The sequence below is a fragment of the Podarcis gaigeae genome (genome assembly GCF_964106915.1).
Source record: "Podarcis gaigeae genome assembly, chromosome: 2".
Taxonomy (NCBI): Eukaryota; Metazoa; Chordata; class Lepidosauria; order Squamata; family Lacertidae; genus Podarcis; species Podarcis gaigeae.
In genome coordinates this window covers 114,887,767-114,907,672 of record NC_139679.1, presented here as the reverse complement: position 1 = coordinate 114,907,672, position 19,906 = coordinate 114,887,767, and the positions used below count along the sequence as shown (strand labels likewise).

The 19,906-nt window shown below is 44.5% G+C and overlaps 2 protein-coding genes across 2 annotated transcripts; both read left to right on the top strand.

Moving 5' to 3' along the window:
• Positions 1 to 367: 367 nt before the first annotated feature.
• Positions 368 to 2,491, top strand: LOC310839506 (uncharacterized protein; the record flags this gene model as incomplete). The annotated part of the gene is made up of 4 exons (XM_083728144.1): positions 368 to 693; positions 1,199 to 1,221; positions 2,143 to 2,261; positions 2,409 to 2,491. Exons 1-4 carry the CDS (start codon positions 568 to 570, stop codon positions 2,489 to 2,491), a joined length of 351 nt encoding a protein of 116 aa, XP_083584270.1. The 5' UTR covers positions 368 to 567.
• Positions 2,492 to 10,572: 8,081 nt separating this feature from the next.
• On the top strand, positions 10,573 to 19,906 carry LOC310839505 (E3 ubiquitin-protein ligase TRIM7-like; the record flags this gene model as incomplete). Its single annotated transcript, XM_083728143.1, has 7 exons — positions 10,573 to 10,989; positions 11,947 to 12,042; positions 13,966 to 14,196; positions 15,548 to 15,570; positions 17,287 to 17,405; positions 17,689 to 17,724; positions 18,937 to 19,906. The coding sequence occupies 7 exons, from the start codon at positions 10,573 to 10,575 to the stop codon at positions 19,449 to 19,451; spliced, it is 1,437 nt and encodes a 478-aa protein (XP_083584269.1). The 3' UTR covers positions 19,452 to 19,906.

The window sequence follows — 19,906 nt, the reverse complement described above, 5'->3', positions numbered from 1 at the left end:
CGGATAACAGAACAGAAAAGACCAGTCACCGCCTGCTTGTAAGTGTCGCTTTTACTGGGAAGTAAGCAAATAATCAAAATAACTAATGTTGGGTGGGGGGGGGGGGAGAGAGATATAAAATTACATCCTGAAGCCATCAGGCAGCTCCACTCTTTTAGATGTCTACAGTGGTACCTCGGGTTAAGTACTTAATTTGTTCTGGAGGTCCGTTTTTAACCTGAAACTCTTCTTAACCTAAAGCACCACTTTAGCTAATGGGGCCTCCCTCTGCCAATGCACGATTTCTGTTCTTAACCCGAGGTACTATTTCTGGGTTAGCGGAGTCTGTAACCTGAAGCGTATGTAACCCGAGGTACCACTGTATTTACTTGGGGACGCCTGTTCTGATGGGAACAGAAATTTTCCTCTGCTTGAAAACTGATGCATCATCTGTGAAAATACAAAAATTCATAAGCACCCTCCCTGTTCCCTTGCATGAATTCTCAAACCCTCTTCATTCTGCAGAAGGAGTGGCGATGTTGCTAACAGCCTGTTTTTCTTTCCATCTATTTCTTGCAGGAGCAACTAATGTCTGATAGGCAGAAGATGAAGGGTGAGTTTAGGCAGCTACATTCGTTTCTGGATGAACAGGAATACCAACTGCTGAAGCAGCTGGAAGAGGTGGAGAATGAGATTGCGAGGAAACTCATGCAGGTAGGAGAGTGGCATAAGCAGCCCAAGCTTTTCTCCAGGTCAAGGTCACTACCAGACCAGTCTCTGCCTTTGTCATTGTACAAAAAGTGACGTTGCTTGGTTTTGTGGAGCTGGTAGCCGATTCTCTTATGTTAGGTGCAGGAGCATCTAAGAGGACAAGCAGAGAATGCTCACCTTCATGCAGACTAGAGATTTCTGTTACTTAACAATGATGGAATCAGATGTTTTCTGCTCTTGGCTGATGATGGGTCTGCTGCTGGCTCCCAAATTAGTGATGTTGCTTTCCTGGCCTGTTTGTGAGCTTCCCTGAAGCTGCTCTTGCCAAGAGGGGACTGGACTGGGTGGACCCTGGGTCTGATCCTTTACTGGTCCCCTTTTGTTCCTGCTCAGGGCTCCATTTAAGAGGCTGTGCTCTGATTTTATGACATTACCCTGCTTGGACTGAGGCATGGGGCGTGGGCTTCGACGTATGCTGAGTTCTCCTCTTTTTCTCTTTCCCCTGCAGGATCATGGAAGCACTTCGCAGAGGTAAGCAGATCCCTCTTCTTTTCCTTTGCACTTTGCGGTTCTGTGAAGGTGGGACTTTGTGACTTCCAACTTTTAACAAATCATTAGGGGCCCATTTTTTCTGAGGTTCCTATTTTCACTTCAAAACTCCCCTCCCCTCAGTTTCTATCTTTTGATTCCTCCTGCTGTAATTCTAATTATCTTCCCTTTTCCAAAACAGGGATGTATCTATGGCAGCATTTCAAGTTGCTATCTAAAATCTAAACAGTTTATTTCCCATTGAAGTAATGTTTTACGTCTCCATCCTCTGTCCTCTGGGACTGGGTGGCGCTGTGGGTTAAACAACAGAGCCTAGGACTTGCTGATCAGAAGGTCGACGGTTTGAATCCCCGCAACGGGTGAGCTCCTGTTGCTTGGTCCCTGCTCCTGCCAACCTAGCAGTTCATAAGCACGTCAAAGTGCAAGTAGATAAATAGGTACCGTTCTGACGGGAAGGTAAACGGCGTTTCCGTGCGCTACTCTGGTTCGCCAGAAGCGGCTCAGTCATGCTGGCCACATGACCCGGAAGCTGTACGCTGGCTCCCTCGGCCAATAAAGAGAGATGTGTGTCGCAACCCCAGAGTTGGCCATGACTGGACCTAATGGTCAGCGGTTACCTTTACCTCTGTCCATAGTCTTGGGCTTCTTTGCTATTCATCTTAATGTGGGGTTCCCTGCTTGTATTAATTTTAGGTTTTGTTTTTCTTCCAACAAACCATTGTTCACACTTCTATTCCCTGCACTGCTTATTTCAATATTCCTTTCCTCTTATTTTTCACCTTGAATCTGTCCAACTGGTTTCTGAGACCTTTGTGATCCTCTCCCCTCTCCTCTTTTTGCTTCCTTTGATAATTCTAGGTTGGAGAGCAAATTGGTGTTTTTAAACCTTTTATTTCTCTACAGGCACGAGGAGAGATCGACATTTGGGAGTACCAACAATATCCCTTATGGATTGATGTGCAAATTCTGGAACTTCAGTCATATCAATACATTTCTGGCAAGTTCCTTTCGGCAATTCAAAGGTAATAGCTACAAGAATTTCATGCTGGATATTGAACTGGTGCATATGTGGTTGAGGAAAAACTCTAGGTGTCCTCTAATGCTAGGAGACCAACAACACTGTGAAGGCCACAACTTTCCCTTCTCTGAAAACATGTTTATTCCTTCAGCAACAGTGTCCCACATAGAAATTTATGCAAGGACACTAGAAAAAACTCACACACTTCTGAGGCTAAAGCTTTGTATGACTTAAGGCCCACTGAAATCAGGTGGTTTTTTTGCAAGAATATTGTGGTGAATTTAATAATTACTGCGGTAGTTTCAATGACACTCTGTCACAACTCAGGTTTAGCCAGGCCTTAGTCTCCAGCACTTTAGGCAATAACCTTAAGAGGTTGATTTTCAAAAGCAGATAGTAGTTATCCTTGTGTATGATGATGAGAGAGACAAAAGATCTCATAAACAGAAGTCAAATGTGATTATTTGGAAACAAGTGAAAAGACAAAGAAGGTTCTGGAAACCGAGGAATGGTTAAGGGAGTTGGGTATGTTTAGCCTGGAATAATAATAATAATTTATTATTTATACCCCGCCCATCTGGCTGGGTCTCCCCCGCCACTCTGGGTGGCTTCCAACAAAATATTAATATACCGTAATACATCAAACATTAAAAGCTTCCCTAAATAGGGCTGCCATCAGATGTCTTGTAAAAGTCTGGTAGTTGTTGTTCTCTTTGACATCAGATAGGAGGGCGTTCCACAGGGAGGGTGCCACTACCAAGAAGGAAAAGAGCAGACTGAGAGGACAATATAATAGCAATCTTCAAATATCTAAAGGGCATGTAAGATGGAGCAAGATTGTCTTCTCCTGCTCTGGAAGGTAGGACTCAAACCAATGGCTTCAGTTTACAAGAAAGGGGATTATGACTAAACAATGATATCAACCGACTCTTTTTGTGTGCTATAACATTCATTAACACCATGACGGTCTGATGCTTTATCTCACTTGCTTTTCCTTTCACAGGCACTATAAGGTCAGGACTCTCTCTGCGGAAAGGTAAGCTGAGGAGTCTCGATCAATCAATCATAGTTATTGCTCTCCTCCTTCGTCCTTGGCCAGTTGGCTATGGGGAGAGAGAATGGTGGCTTCAAAGAGCTTTTGAAATAGGACAGAGGGCCAAAGCTGGGCTACGCTAGCAGCGAAGCCGAGGTGAGGCCCACAGTCCAGTCAGGAACCCCCTTCCTCAATGATCCCTGGAGTGGATCTAAGCCAGTGGTGTCCAAACCTGTCAGGGAACTGCCATCGGAGCCAGAGGCGGAGGGAAGGCTCCGGAGGGATGCCGGAGAGGGTCCCAGTAGGGAGAGAGGCAGCCCATCTGCTGGGGAAGGAAATCAGCGTAGCACCAGTGGAGAAGGGGGGCAGATGGGGGAATCGGAGAGGGAGCTCCAGGACTCCTCACCGGAGACCAGCGGAGAGAGCACGGGTCCTCCGCTGCCCACACCCTCCCTGCGCAGAAGACTTCCACGCAGGGAGAGTAGGAGGAGACTTGGCGTCAAAGAACTTCTTTGCTGGAAGAAGTTCAAGAAACGCCCACTGACGGATTCTGCCAGCGATTGAGACAGCCACGGGAGAAAGGCTGTCCAGACAGAAAGGGTTCAAACAGGCAACCTAGCCAGGAGTGGCGGCAACTTACGCACGAGCAACCCCTAGAACCATTACAAAACCTTTTTCAAAGAGGGCCAGATTTGATGAAGTGAAGGGCTGTGGGGGCCAATCAGAGGTCAAACCAAAGATGCTGAGGTTTTTTTAGGGTTGAAGTTGTTGTGTTTTGTTTTTTTAGGATTTTACATCAGGAGATAAACTGCCACAGGGGCAATTAGGCCCCCAAAACGGTCTTAGGGCATGCCTGGCCTAAGCTCACGACGTCTATCCTCCTGGCTATTTCCTCTCTACGTGACGCCAATACCTCTTCTCCTTCACGAAAGCTGCCTTCTCTCCTGCCCATCTTTTGCGTGGGGCCAAAAACCTGCCTTGAGCTGCCTCTGGGGCCACACCCCTTCAGAAAAAGAAGAAGAGAAATGTGTAGAAAAGTAACTTCCAGTGTATTTCTTAATTTTTAAAATCAAAGGATCATGGGTGTGTCTGTGTATCGATGCCATTAAACAGATGACAACAAACTCTAGAATGTGTTGTATTTTTCTTTGGTCTGGTGCCTGAGGCTACGTCAGGCATCCCCCTACACTTCTGGACGCAGGGGTACATTTGGCAATCTAGGAAACTGCAGCAGGGACTACAAGTTGTCAATTTCACAAAGCGGAAGCAATCAGTGTTAGAAAGTTTAGATACGTAAGTTAATCACCAAATGACACCTTAAACCTGTGTTACAGTCACCACAATGGAATATCTGGGCACCATTGGGGGGGCAATGCCATTTACAGTGGTACCTCGGGTTAAGTATTTACTTCGTTCTGGAGGTCCGTTCTTAACCTGAAACTGTTCTTAACCTGAAGCACCACTTTAGCTAATGGGGCCTCCTGCTGCCGCCGTGCCACTGGAGCACGATTTCTGTTCTCATCCTGAAGCAAAGTTCTTAACCCGAGGTAATATTTCTGGGTTAGCGGAGTCTGTAACCTGAAGCGTATGTAACCTGAGATACCACTGTATTATTATTTCATTTCTATACTGCTTTATATTTTAAACAAAAAAAACTCAAAGCGGTTTACAACACACTGAAACACCAAAGGTAAACAATTCAGAATAAAACAAATTCAGGCTTCAAGGAGAATATTTCCGATCCTTCCCCATATTTATTTACCTAAACTTTATAGAGCGGCCCCATAGTAGAAGGACTCTAGGAAGCCAGTGTAGCCTAGTGGTTAGAGTGTCGGGACTAGGACCGGGGAGATCAGGGTTCAAATCCCCACTCAGTCTTGAAGCGCACCAGATGACCTTTGGAGTCAGTCACAGCCTCTTAACCTGCCTCACAGGGTCATTTTGGGAATTAACTGGGGGTGTACTTAGTGGAGAAAAGGGTGGTATATAAATGCATTAAGTTCTCCTGAATATCTAAGTAAAAAGCTGGAGGGGCCAGCCAGGTCGAGACGTCAGTCGCAAACATGGTATCCAAAAATCTTAGCATGGTCGCAATTGGACCTGCGCCAGTTGCAAAAAGCGCCTGGGGAATTTTTAATGCTGGAAACTGGGTGATCACACAAACCCCCAGTCAGAGGCAAAATGCCTAGAACATCCTTTAAAAAATAAAAATAAGATAAAACCTGGCAACCCCTTCTCAAAATACAGGAAGGCCCACCCCCCACATTATATTATGGAATGGCCAATTTCTGGACATTTATCCATATACTATACACTAGTGGCCAAAATTGTGTAAACCTTTTGGAACATAGGTCAAGGTAAAAGACCCCTGGGCGGTTAAGTCCAGTCAAAGGCGACTATGGGGTTGCAGCCCTCATCTCTCTTTCAGGGCGAGGGAGCCAGTGTTTGTCCACAGACAGCTTTCCTGGTCATGGGGCCAGCAGGACTAAACCGCTTCTGGTGCAACGGGACACCGTGACGGAAACCAGAGCACATGGAAACACTGTTTACCTTCCTGCCACAGCGGTACCTATTTATCTACTTGCACTGGTGTGCTTTTGAATTGCTTACTTGGCAGGAGCTGGGACAGAGCAATGGGAGCTCATTCCATTGCAGGGATTCAAACCGCCGACCTTCCGATCGGCAAGCCCAACAGGCTCAGTGGTTTAGACCACAGCGCCACCCGTGTCCCTACTAGAACATAGAGAGGACAGTGGAGAATGGTATTACTCTCTACCCCCAAAACATAGTGGTGTTATGAGCCGTCAAACCTCGGGAATACACTCTTTCCAAAAGGTTTCCTGTTCTTTTTCGAAATGGGCTTTTGTCATGATTGAACAATTTAAATGGCAAGTTCACAAGATAAGCACCTTGGAGCATTGCTTGCTCATAATATGTGCCATCTCTCTCCCCCCCCGCCCCCTCCCCGTGTGTTTGGACATCGCTGCATGCAATCAAAACAGAATCCTCTTTAAATTATTTTATTGTAGTGGTTTATAAAAATTAAACATCCGAGTGTTTCTCTTAAAAACAGATCCTTTAAAAAAAAATTAAATCAGCAATAGTCAAAAGGAAATAGGAGACCACTGCAAGCAGATGAAAACGTTAGCAGGGACAGAATATGCCAAATTAGAGGGTCTATCAGAAAAAATAAAGAATAAATCAAAACAGGAATTGTTTCAAAATGGGAGGTTTTCAAAGAATATCTGAAAAATATAGTAGTTTAAATTCTGTTGCAGCATTTGAGGAACTTCAGTAATAGTTGCAAGGTAGATATAAGAAATTGGATATATTAAGAAAAAGTTTAATTACGATAAAAGTGTGTTTTGGCAATAAGTAATATGAAATCGAAATATGGAATAGATGGGAGGTTGGGTCTTTAGTGTTAAGACCAATATATGTTTTATTTTTTGCTAAGAAAATTATGTGTCTATGGTTATTCCTGTGGTGTAATTTGGTATTTGTGTTTTTTTCTTTTTTCTTGCTGTATCAATAAAAATCTTAAAAGAAAAAGAAAACGTTAGCAGGATTTTAATCTCAATTGGAATGTAACAAATGGTATGGATAATATGGAGTGATATAAAATGTAGATTAAGGAATAATATGCAGTTTTAAATGTTAACGATAGGACCCATGAAAGGGATGAGGGGGGGGAGTCCTGAGATTCAGAGTAATCTCCATATACGGAGATGTATTTGGACCGTTACAAAATTATATCTGTAAAATCAAATAAAAATGATTTTAAAAGGAAATAGAACACATGTAACTTGTGCGTGTCCGGATAGGCTTGTCTACACACAAATGTTTTAAGCAGGCGGCAAAAATAGCACAGTGAAGGAGCCTGTCCAATGTCAATATGAAGGCAGTTCCAAAGAGTGGATGCAGCCACGCTAAAATATCAATTTCTTACAAGTACAGAAAAGCGTTTGGCACCTGTCGGAGCACCAGTTCTGCAGGTCAAAGGGGTTGATATGGTGCAGCTGCAGAACCAGCAAACCACCGACTTGCTCCGAAGCGACCGAACGCTCATTAACTTGCAGCCTGCAAACTGCAGACCACGATTTTGCAATGACGCCGGAAATCGGCGGAACTCCTCGCGCGGGGGCGTGTCCGTGTAAGAGCGTTCCAAGAGCCGCTGATTGGCTACGGCGTGGTACGCGGTTGCCCCGCCCCGCAGTTTATTCATTCATAAAACGTCCCGCTTGTTAGCAGGGCGGCCGCCTGTGAGTTTCGAAGCTGCCCGAGTTCTTGGCGCAGATTTTGATTTCGGGTCTTTCAGCGCCTCCCTTTTACTGCTGTGGCGTCTCCGGTGGCTTAGATCGCCTCACCTTGCTCACCTCCGCCAGGTGAGGGGCTTTGCAATTGGCTGCTTTGGGTGGACTTCGGGGGGGGGGGGGCTCCTTTTGGGGAAAGGATGAGTCAGAAATCAAACCTACAAATATTTGAAGCGCTCCAGATGAAACGATCTAAGCTGGTTTGCTTCTCAGCTTTATTCGGTGCACAGGCTTATTATTCAAATAAGGCTGCTGCAATCCTTTTGGCAAACTGCGTTGAACGGAGTAAAGCTTGCTTCTGAGTAGACATATGTTGGATTGCATTGTAAGTGTGCCCAATACTGTATAGGCCTATTTGCCAACACGTTGCAGTTCTTTATTATATTATGGCAGTTATTATTACTATTATTTATACTTTTCAGATTCATACATTTCAATAATTTTAAAACCATTTTGACATTTCAAAACTTGACTTCCTTCCCCCTCTTTCTGCGGTTCCTTAAATTTATAATATCGTCGGCATATCCAAATTCATTTAATTTGCTCATTTATTCATCTACTTTAAATATATACTCATGAAACTGCAGGTTATTACAATAATCCTGCCAACGTTCTTTTTTTAATGTATGATATTTTATTAAAGTTTTCAGAATAAGACAATAACCGGAAAAGAAAGACACAAGAAAAAATACAAAAATAGAAAAATAGAAAAATACAAACAATTAACATACTAGAAAGAAAAAAGAAGAAAAAGAAAAAAATAACAAAAAATCCCACTTTTTAAATCTCTCTTCTTTGATTGACTTATTTTCCTGACTTCCTCACGCCTCCCTTTGTATTCCATTTAAAAACGTAGTTCAGCAAATTCATCCTATTGGTCTATCTTTACTTGTTTTTCATCACATATTTAACTTTTAACTTTCATCTAATATCAATCCACTCTTGCATAATCTTTTACCTTATTACTAGAACCCCTTCATTTCATTCCAATGTCATCAACATTCAAAAATTTTACAATGTTTCTTATCTGTTCACAATTTATTCAATAAACCATTTCCACTCTTTTATAAAAAGTTTGTTTCTTATTCATTTGGTAAGTTCTGCCATTTCTGTGTTTTCCATAAGTTTTTGTATCCATTCTTCCTTTGCTGGGACAACTTCTTTCCATTTTGGGGCAAGTAACATTCTTGCCGCTGAATACGTTTCTATACAGTTTCTATCCCTATAATTCCCAAGAGAAAAGCTTCTGTTTTTTTTTTTTAATGAACGTTATTTTCAGACATTATGGTAGTTCTTACTTACGATCATAGAATTGTAGAGTTGGGAGGGACCATGAGGGAAATCTAGTCCAACCCCTTGCAATGCCGGAATCTCAGTGGTCTGCTGTTCATGTTAGAGCCTGTGATTGCACCTCTTGTATGGGATATTCATACCAATTCTAAATATTTTGTAATAATTTATTATTTATACCCCGCCCATCTGGCTGGGTTTCTCCAGCCACTCTGGGCGGCTTCCAACAGAACACTAAAATACAATAACCTATTAAACATTAAAAGCTTCCCTAAGCAGGGCTGCCTTCTGATGTCTTCTAAAAGTCTGGTACAGTGGTACCTCGGGTTACATACGCTTCAGGTTACATGCGCTTCAGGTTACAGACTCTACTGACCCAGAAATAGTGCTTCAGGTTAAGAACTTTGCTTCAGGATAAGAACAGAAATCGTCCTCTGGCGGTGTGGCGGCAGCAGGAGGCCCCATTAGCTAAAGTGGTGCTTCAGGTTAAGAACAGTTTCAGGATAAGAACCAACCTCCAGAACGAATTAAGTACTTAAACCGAGGTACCACTGTAGTTGTTTTTCTCTTTGACATCTGGTGGGAGGGTGTTCCACAGGGCGGGTGCAACCACCAAGAAGGCCCTCTGCCTGGTTCCCTGTAACTTGGCTTCTTGCAGTGAGGGAACCGCCAGAAGGCCCTTGGCGCTGGACCTCAGTGTCCGGTCAGAACGATTTTATCAGAATTTATATACGGCTTGCTTGGCAAAAGAAAACAGCAGCGCCTTAAAGCCATTTATTGGAACATGTTCCCTAATTTATTATCCAGGCCAGGAGGTGGGTTCCCTTTACAATGCCCTGTTTCAGATTAAAGTTCGCGGTGACCATAAACCTGCACCTTTTTTCAAGCTGTGGCTCTTTCTTTTTTTTTAAAAAAATGAATATTTATTAGCATTTTCAAAAAAGAACAACACATATAACAACAAAGACAAAAATAAACAAAAAAATTTACAAAAATCCAAAACTTAAAAATAAAAACAATTAAAAACACCTGAAAGTTCAAATACTTATTTTCTTTTAACTTGTTTCTCAGACCTCCTCACACCTCCCCTTCTTGTATTCCAATTTAAATTATTGGCTCAGCAAATCCTTAATTTACTTCTCCATTTTAACTTAATTTAATTTATTCTAACCTATTATTATTTTATTTTTCTTCTTTCTTCCATTTCCTCAATTTATATTTACAAACCTTATTTTCATTTAATTTAGCCATTTAAAAAAAGATCAATTTTAACTTAACCAAATTTACACATCCATATTTATACCTCATTATTTTTTCTTAAACATTTTAAACATTTTCCCTAAAATTGACCAAAATTTCCCTTCCACGTCTTTCCCAATTTCCATACCGATAGCAAAGCAAAGTAAAAATAAAACAAACTATGTTTATATACCCTTTGGATTCCCAAACTCCACCCACCCTTTTCCCGGTTTCAGTCCTCAACAAAAATCCATCAGTCTCAATATACTGTTTAGCCTGGAGATCTCATGTCCGAGGCTCTCAATTCTCTCTCAGTTCCTCTCTGCCGGTCTTTTTGGTAGTCTTTAATGTTAAACTCCAAATCTCGAAGAAGCTCCAGCCCAACAGTCTGTGGCTCTTTCTGAAGGAGGAAACGTCTCTCTCTTGACAGGAATGAAGCCATGGCTGACGAGAAACGCAGGAAGGCATTTCAGCAAGAGGTCACCTGCCCCATTTGCCTCTGCCACTATACCAGCCCGGTGGTTCTAGATTGTGGGCATTGCTTCTGCCGTATGTGCATTGTGAGATGCTGGGAGGAGCCGGGCAGAGATTCCAGGTGCCCCGAGTGCAGAAGCACCGTTGCCAGGAACTTGAAGGTGAGCAGAAACATCTCCAACTTTGTTAAGATGCTCAGGGACTGGGACGCTTCCGCAGAGAGAGAGGCCCGAAAAAGGAGGTCAGAATGCCAGAGGCATCGGCAGCCCTTGGATTTGTTCTGCGAGGACGACTGTGTCCCCTTCTGCGGAGATTGTGCCGGACCCCAAGAGCACAGGGGCCACCGAGTGGTCTCCGCGGAAGAAGCCGTCCAAGTATACAAGGTAAGAATGAGCGGTGGATGGGAGTGGCCCCTTCAGGGTTCAAATTCTGCTCATAAATCTGTTCAGTGGCATAAAGACTTGGGAGACTGCAAATATCAATTTGGGAGCAAGCATCCAATTCTCTTTCTCTCTCTAGATCAGGTGAGGGGAGTGTGGTATAGTGGTTAGAGCAGGCATAGGCAAACTCCGGCCCTTGAGATGTTTGGGACTACAATTGCCATCATCCCTGACCACTGGTCCTGTTAGCTAGGGATGATGGGAATTGTAGTGCCAAACATCTGGAGGGCCGGAGTTTGCCTACGCCTGGGTTAGAGTAGGAGACCAGGGTTCAAATTTGCACTGAGCCTTGACGTTCACTGGGTGACCTTGGGCCCCTCACTGCCTCTCAGCCTAACCTACCTCGCAGGCTTGTTGTGAGGATTACATGAGGAAAAAACCATGGACGCCACTTTCAGCTTCCTGGAGAAAAGGGTGGGATAATGAATACAGTGGTACCTCAGGTTAAGTACTTAATTCGTTCCAGAGATCTGTTCTTAACCTGAAACTGTTCTTAACCTGAAGCACCACTTTAGCTAATGGGGCCTCCTGCTGCTGCCGCGCTGCCAGAGCCCGATTTCTGTTCTCATCCTGAAGCAAAGTTCTTAAGCTGAAGCGCTATTTCTGGGTTGGCGGAGTCTGTAGCCTGAAGCATATGTAACCTGAGGTACCACTGTAAACAAATACATAACACTACAACTCCCATCAGCCCCAGCAAGCATGGGGAATGGGAGTTTGGATCATTGGCCCCTGAAGGTTGTGAACCGCCCTGAGATCTGTAGAAGGACTGTATCTAAATCTAATTATTTTTAGTAACAATGAAAGCTAAGAGCAAAGGGTCCCCCACACCTGCTCTGCGTGACTGTTTTGATGGGCCTGTGCAATGGAAAACTCAAGAAAGCCCTTTTCCTTTCCTTCCAGGAACAGATCAGCAGCTGCCTGGAGACTTTGAGGGAAGAGAGAGAAACACTTCTGGTCTATAAAACAGAAACAGAAACGGAAAGGCAGCACCTGATCGTAAGTATCGCTGGGACTGGGAAATGAATGAGTTCTAGAAGCAATATTTTTTTGGAGGGGTGGGGTGGCGAGTTGAATATTAAATACATCCCACCAGATGTCAAAGAGAACAACTACCAGACTTTTAGAAGACATCTGAAGGCAGCCCTGTTTAGGGACGTTTTTAATGTTTGATGTATCACAGTATTTTAATATTTTGTTGGAAGCCGCCCAGAGTGGCTGGGGAAGCCCAGCCAGATGGGCGGGGTATAAATAATAAATTATTATTATTATTATTTATTATACAAAGGATCTGGAGCCATTTTTCCTGGAGCAGATTATAAGGTTAAAGGTAAAGGGACCCCCGACCATTAGGTCCAGTCGTGGCCGACTCTGGGGTTGCGGCGCTCATCTCGCTTTATTGGCCGAGGGAGCCGGCGTACAGCTTCCGGGTCATGTGGCCAGCATGACTAAGCCACTTCTGGTGAACCAGAGCAGCACACGGAAACGCTGTTTACCTTCCCGCTGGAGCGGTACCTATTTATCTACTTGCACTTTCGAACTGCTAGGTTGGCAGGAGCAGGGGCCGAGCAACGGGAGCTCACCCCGTCGCGGGGATTCAAACCGCCGACCTTCTGATCGGCAAGTCCTAGGCTCCGTGGTTTAACCCACAGCGCCACCCAATACGCTCTTTGATGATCCAGCAAAATCCCTAATCTTGTTGCCGAAATAACTGGATATACAATAACACATGACCCCAAGACACTACAGTGAGTTATTTGGACAACTTGGAGGTGACACAAGGCCCTGGTCTCCTGGCGCCACCATTTCTTAAGCCAGGCTGTCTCAGTGACTCTGAATCTCCTTAGTCAGAAAGAGACAGAGAACAGGACCTCCAATGGCAGAGACCAGGAAGCCCATGAAAACTGAGCTTCCTTTGCAGTTTTGTTCCTCACCTCACCCCCAGGGATCTAGGTCTTCCAAACCATCACCAGGGATCTGAATTCTCCAAGGCTAATCTATTCAGCCTAGCTGTAAACAGGCTAGGAATATTATATTGAAGTGGATAGGCCAGGATTAGTTTAAACTTTATTTTTATTTTTTAATAATAATTTTTATTGGTTTTACAAAGTAGCTTTTCATTCACAAAAAAGAAACGCACACTCCAAAAATATAGAATTCTCCAAATTCTCTGACTTCCACCCTCCCTTTTGTGGGGTCCACTAATAATAATTTTCACTTCATGTTATATCATCTTCCATACAGCTGCGTTTTCTCCTATCGTTCTTTTCACATTGCAAGTGTTATTTCAATCCTGCTAATGTTTTTAACTGTTTGCAATGTTCTGTAAAATATATTATAAATTTCCCCCAATCTTTATTGAAGTTTTTATCGTCCTGATAGGATAAGTCTAGGTTTTAGAGCCACTGGTTTCCTTGGAAATGTCTGGTCACCCATAACAAGTGTTAATTCAGAGAGAATATTTAAGGGTGGGCCCTGTTATCCTTCAGAAAACTCCTTCCCTGCAAAAAGCTGATGTGATATTTGGGACAACTCAGAAGGGACCTTCCTAGGGAAGTATCTCTTGATGCTGCAAAGACCAGCTATATTCCTGAAAATGCCCTCCTTGCCTCCTCTCATTCCCCAGCCTCACCCACCCAACTCTAATTTCCAGTGCCAAGGGCCAGTGTGGTGGTGTAGTGGTTAAGAGCGGTAGACTCGTAATCTGGGGAACCGGGTTCGCTTCCCCGCTCCTCCACATGCAGCTGCTGGGGGACCTTGGGCCAGTCACACTTCCCTGAAGTCTCTCAGCCCCACTCACCTCACAGAGTGTTTGTTGTGGGGGAGGAAGGGAAAGGAGAACGTGAGCCGCTTTGAGACTCCTTCGGGTAGTGACAAAGCGGGATATCAAATCCAAACTCTTCTTCTTCTTATCTGTGGCAGAGGCAGATAGAGAAAGAGAGAGAAAAGACGGTGGCCGAGTTCAGACATCTGCACCAGTTCCTGGAGGAACAAGAGGACCTTCTGTTGGAGAAAATGCAAGAGCTGGAGGAGGAGATTGCAAGGAAAAGGGAGGAGCACCTAGACAGGCTCTCCAGGGATCTCATCCCCCTTGAAACTCTCATCCTGGAGATGGAAAAGAGGCTTCAGCGGCCAACCAGTGAAGTCCTGCTGGTGAGACAGTGAAATAATAATAATAATTAATTAATAACAAAAAAATCCTTCCAGTAGCACCTTGAAGACCAACTAAGTTAGTTCTTGGTATGAGCTTTCGTGTGTGCAAGCGGGCCAGTCCCCTTTGCGGAGCAAGGCTGGCTCCAAATCATTGTGTGCCTCCGGCCATGTAGGGTGGCAGCCAAGGCTGTAGCAGACCGGAGCAAGAAAAACCTGAGATGAATTTATCTTAAGAAACCAGAAGCATTTTTGCTAGGGATAACAGGGGATGAATTAAAAAAGGAAGATTACAAACTATTCATGTACGCAACGACCGCCGCTAGAATCTTAGTGGCTCAGAAATGGAAATCCCAATAAATCCCAACTTTAATGGAGTGGCAGGCAAAAATGTTTGAATACATAGAACTGGCGAAATTGACTTATAAGATTTGGAACCAAAAAGAAGCAAAGTTTGAAAAGGATTGGAGTAAATTTGTTGAATGTATACGGAGTAATTGTAAGAATTTAAAAACTGTAGCAGGATTAGTGTAAATCTTGTGATGTGGATGGAGAGTAAACAAGAAACTGTAAGAAAAGATGGAAACCATCGAAGGGACGGAAGGAAGTCCGGCCGCAATAAGGCGCAGGGTAAATAAGAAGACATACAAATTTTTGAATGTAAGATTATTTTATTTGTTGTTGATACAAAAAAGCAATAAAAAGTATTTGAAATAAAATATGGATCTTAACACAGAGTAGAGACACCTGCTTAAAGTAATGGGATCAGATGTTTTCTGCTCTTTGCTCATGGTTGGTTGTCTAATGGCTTCCAATGGCTCATTCCTGCCCTGCTTCTGAGCTTCACAGAGGTTGCTGTTGCCAGAGGGAGGCTGCCGTTTGCCTTGGTCTAATCCATCAGGGCTTCCCTCCTGCTTCCTTTTAAGAGGTTGTCTTATCTTCTGTGGCTGCATAATTTCCAGCGCCGAGGGCCTTCTGGCGGTTCCCTCGCTGCGAGAAGCCAAGTTACAGGGAACCAGGCTGAGGGCCTTCTCGGTGGTGGCACCCGCCCTGTGGAACGCCCTCGCACCAGATGTCACAGAGAACAACAACCAGACTTTTAGAAGACATCGGAAGGCAGCCCTGCTTAGGAAAGCTTTTAATGTTTAATAGGTTATTGTATATTAATATTATGTTGGAAGCCGCCCAGAGTGGCTGGGGAAACCCAGCCAGATGGGCGGGGTATAAATAATAAATTATTATTATTATTTAGTCGGGTGCTTATACTTCATCCTTCAGGGCATGGGGCTGGGCGGGGATTGTATGGTCTGGGGCAAGCTCTGAGCTCCCTTTTCTTTCCCTCTTTTTGCTGCAGGATATTGGAAGCCTCTTGAAGACGTAAGTGGATCTCACTCATTTTCCATTGTTTCGTCGGCAATGATATGCCTAGCTGCTCGAAAACATGGTGGTGTTGAAGTTTGTTTGCCCTTAAGCATCTAATGTCTTTTTAAGGGCATAAATCGGTGTCTTGAAGTTGAAACCTGTCCTGTTTTCATTCCAAAAATCACTGGTTTTAGCAGTGCTCCTTACTGTCTGTTACATGCATTTGTATCTGTTGCTGCCATGACAGTTTTAATGTCTTCCATTATCACATGGTGGCTGTTATGTACTGAGTTGAATAGGATCCAAAATGCAGCAGTCTGATTGGTCCTAGTACAATGCAGCAGTATGAATGGTCTGCAGGAGCCACCCAATCCAGCTCCAGGTGGAAGTGAATCCACAACCTGATTGGCCTACAGGAGAATTCCGGAATTAGCCAATCACGTGCAGCCCATTGTGTAAATAATGTATATAAAGCATATACTTTGGGGGGAACTTTCATTCCTCCTCACCATTATGAGCTGAATAAAGAGCATGAAATCCACTCTTGAATCTTGAGTATATTTCAGTGGCCTTCCATATCCAACACAGAATTTCTGGTAACACTCTCCGATGTCTCTGACTTTCCATTTTGATGACTGGCTGTTGTCACTCTTTCCCCTGCCTGTGATTTTTGTGTGGTTTTAAACTGACCTCTGGCGAAGCTCTGACTAGGTCTGGGCGATATGTCGAAATATCATCCCAAACCGTTTGAAGTCCGTATCATATTTCATAGTTTTTGATCTGGCAATATATTGCAAATCATGATCTCTCTCTCTCTCTCTCTCTCTCTCTCTCTGTGTGTGTGTGTGTGCGCGCGCGCGCGTGCCATGCAAAAATCACAATGTGGGGGAAACTGTTCAGACATTGTGATATATCAGTATATTGCGATGTTTAGCTGTTGATATTTCACGAAGTTGAAAACCAAATACAGTGGTGCCTCGCAAGACGAAATTAATTCGTTCCGCAAGTCTTTTCGTCTTGCGAGTTTTTCGTCTTGCGAAGCACGGTTTCCCATAAGAATGCATTAAAAATCAATTAATGCATTCCTATGGAAACCGCCTTCAGACCAGGTCCGGGGACAGTCTGTCCCCCGACCTCTTCTGAAGGCCAGCAGGGGGCGAAAGTCTTTGCTTCCCCCCCGCCTGCCTTCAAAAGCCATCCGGGATAGCGGGAAGCGCTTCCCTGCTATCCCGGACTGCTTTTAAAATGCTGGCGGTGGGGAGCAAAGCCTTTCGGCCCCCGCCAGCCTTCCTGGACCTCTTCTGAAGGCCGGAGGGGGGGAAAGGCTTTGCTCCCCACCGCTAGCACTTAAAAGAGGTCCCCGGAGATTTCCCTATGGGCTTTCTTCTTGCAAAGCAAGCCCATAGGGAAATTCGTTTTGCGAAGCGCCTCCAAAACGGAAAACCCTTTCGTCTAGCGGGTTTTTCGTCTTGCGAGGCCTTCGTCTTGCGGGGCACCACTGTATCACCCAGCTGTTCTGACAGGGAGCTGAGAGGTAAAATGTCATCAAAATAGGGATTAGTTAGGGATACCAAACATCAGAAGGTGTTTTATAAAGAGTTAGGCCATTAAAACAAGAACTTTAATATAGTGGCCATACCTCTTCCTTCCATTTATTTTTGTTCAATGCAATCTAGGACTTTGGACCAGATGGAGAACTGTTAGGATTCTTTTGCTTTGTTTTGTTTTAAGGTTTGAGGAGAGAGAGGTGATTAAGACACCAGTGGTTTTTTCTCCTGCATTAAACTGGAGGGCGTGGGAATTCAGTGATATGAACCCATTTCTGGAAGGTGTCATACAGGAATTCAAAGGTAAGGAAGAATGGTGACAAGGATTTTGTGCTGGCTGTGATTTTGGTCCAGATCTGAGTGTGTGGCGAGGAGCAAAGTCCTTCGTAATGTTGCTGGGGACAGGACAATTGAGAAAGCTATTATTGTTCATTAGTGGAATGGGCTCAGCTCAACATTCATCCTGCAACCTCAGCCCATAATTTTGTTCTTCAGAATTGTTTTGAAGTTACTCTTCAGTTCATCTTTCCGGACACTGTAGAAACCATACCAGTCTGTGCTGAATCTCTTTCTTTTCCTTCCCCAGACGCCCTAACATCTGATCTGAAATATCTGAAGAAAGGTAAGCAGTGAGGTCTGAGAAAGCTCTGGATACTAGGCCTACTCAGGGTTCAGATTCTCTTCTCGTTCAAATGTGGGCAAAGTCTGGAAGAAAGGGGAGCATCCTTATCTTCAACATGGTGGCAGAGTTTTAGGGTGGCGAGGAAACAATTCCCATGACAGTTTCGAAGCTCAGGATGTTTGCTGATCCTTCTCCCAAAGGATTCTTAAATATTTATATTTTACTAAGTTTCTATATGGCCCTTCATCCGAGGATTGCAGGGCGTGGTTTACAATACAGTTGTACCTTGGTTGTCAAACGCCTTGGTACTTGTACGTTTTGGCTCCCAAATGCCGCAAACCTGGAAGTGTTTTGGTTTGCGAACGTTCTTTGGAACCCAAATGTCCGATGTGGCTTCTGTGGCTTCTGATTGAGTGCAGGAAGCCATCCCTTGGTTTCTGAATATTTTCAGAAGTTGAACGGACTTCCAGAATGGATTCTGTTCGACTTCCAAGGTACGACTGTACAGTGGTACCTCGGGTTACAGACGCTTCAGGTTACAGACTCCACTAACCCAGAAATAAGGTTAAGAACTTTGCTTCAGGATGAGAACAGAAATCACGTGGCGGCGGCAGGAGGCCCCATTAGCTAAAGTGGTGCTTCAGGTTAAAACAGTTTCAGGTTAAGAACGGACCTCCAGAACGAATTAAGTTCTTAACCCGAGGTACCACTGTATGTTGTTGTTGTTTTGTTGTTGTTTAGTCGTTTAGTCGTGTCCGACTCTTCGTGACGCCATGGACCAGAGCACGCCAGGCACTCCTGTCTTCCACTGCCTCCCACAGTTTGGTCAAACACATGCTGGTAGCTTCGAGAACACTGTCCAACCATCTCGTCCTCTGCAGTCACCTTCTCCTTGTGCCCTCCATCTTTCCCAACATCAGGGTCTTTTCCAGGGAGTCTTCTCTTCTCATGAGGTGGCCAAAGTATTGGAGCCTCAGCTTCAGGATCTGTCCTTCCAGTGAGCACTCAGGGCTGATTTCCTTCAGAATGGAGAGGTTGGATCTTCTTGCAGTCCATGGGACTCTCAAGAGTCTCCTCCAGCGCCATAATTCAAAAGCATCAATTCCATAATTCAAAAGCATCAAACATTAAAATGCACCACATGGCAACAACTGGATTATGATCCCTGTTCTCTTCTGTTTATTCCCCCTCCCCACAAAAAAACTCCAATAGCAAAAGTGACCCTAGATCCAGAGACAGCTCACCCCCAGCTCATCCTGTCTGCGGATCGCCTGAGTGTGACGTGCGGAGATATGTGTGAAGAGGTGCCCGACAACCCGAAGAGATTCAACCAGCTCACAGTGGTGCTGGGAAGAGAGGCGTTCACAGAAGGCCGATATAGTTGGGAGGTTACTGTGGGAAATGAGGAAGAATGGGCTCTGGGGGTGGCCCGGAAATCTGTGAGGAGAAAGGGCATGTTCAACTTCACTCCCCAGGAAGGGGTCTGGGCTATGGGGAAGTGGAGGGGTCAGTACAGGGCCCTCAGCGATAATCCTTATCACTTGCACCCCAGCGGCGAGCTCAGAAGGATCCGAGTGACTCTGAACTACACCGGGCAGCGAGTGGCCTTTTTCGATGTCGACAGAGGAATCGCCCTTCTTGCCTTTGCAGGGAGTTCCTTCTCTGGAGAAGACCTTCTCCCCTTCTTCTGGCTGCAGGAAAGAGCCCATCTCAGGCTCTCTCCGTAGAACAGCCAAAATAGTGCAGGAGGTCGGAAGAAAAATATTGCACTTCTGCCTGCTGGATGGTTATTTTTGGGGGTGGCGGCAACTGGGAGTTTTGGGAAGACCTGAGGAAAACACTCTCAGCGCATTTGAATGACAAATGAATGCCTAGAAGGGCAAAATGATATTATTCCCTAATATGGATTCCTTCTCCCCATGGCCCCCCAAAACTGACTTACCACTTCAGACATGTCAGTGCTACCTATATGCCAAAAAGGCCATCCTACAGGGTAAGTTTATTTGGGGTGGGGTTGTGATTGAACTATTGTGATCATTGTGAAAGTGGACAATATTTCATTTTATAGCACTTTTCCCCTTAAAGATAAATCTGCAGTTTGTTCAGCAAAAGTATCACTGCATTCTAAAGAAAAAAGAATTCAATCAAGACATGTTTTTGGCACACGTGTCCATCTTGTGTA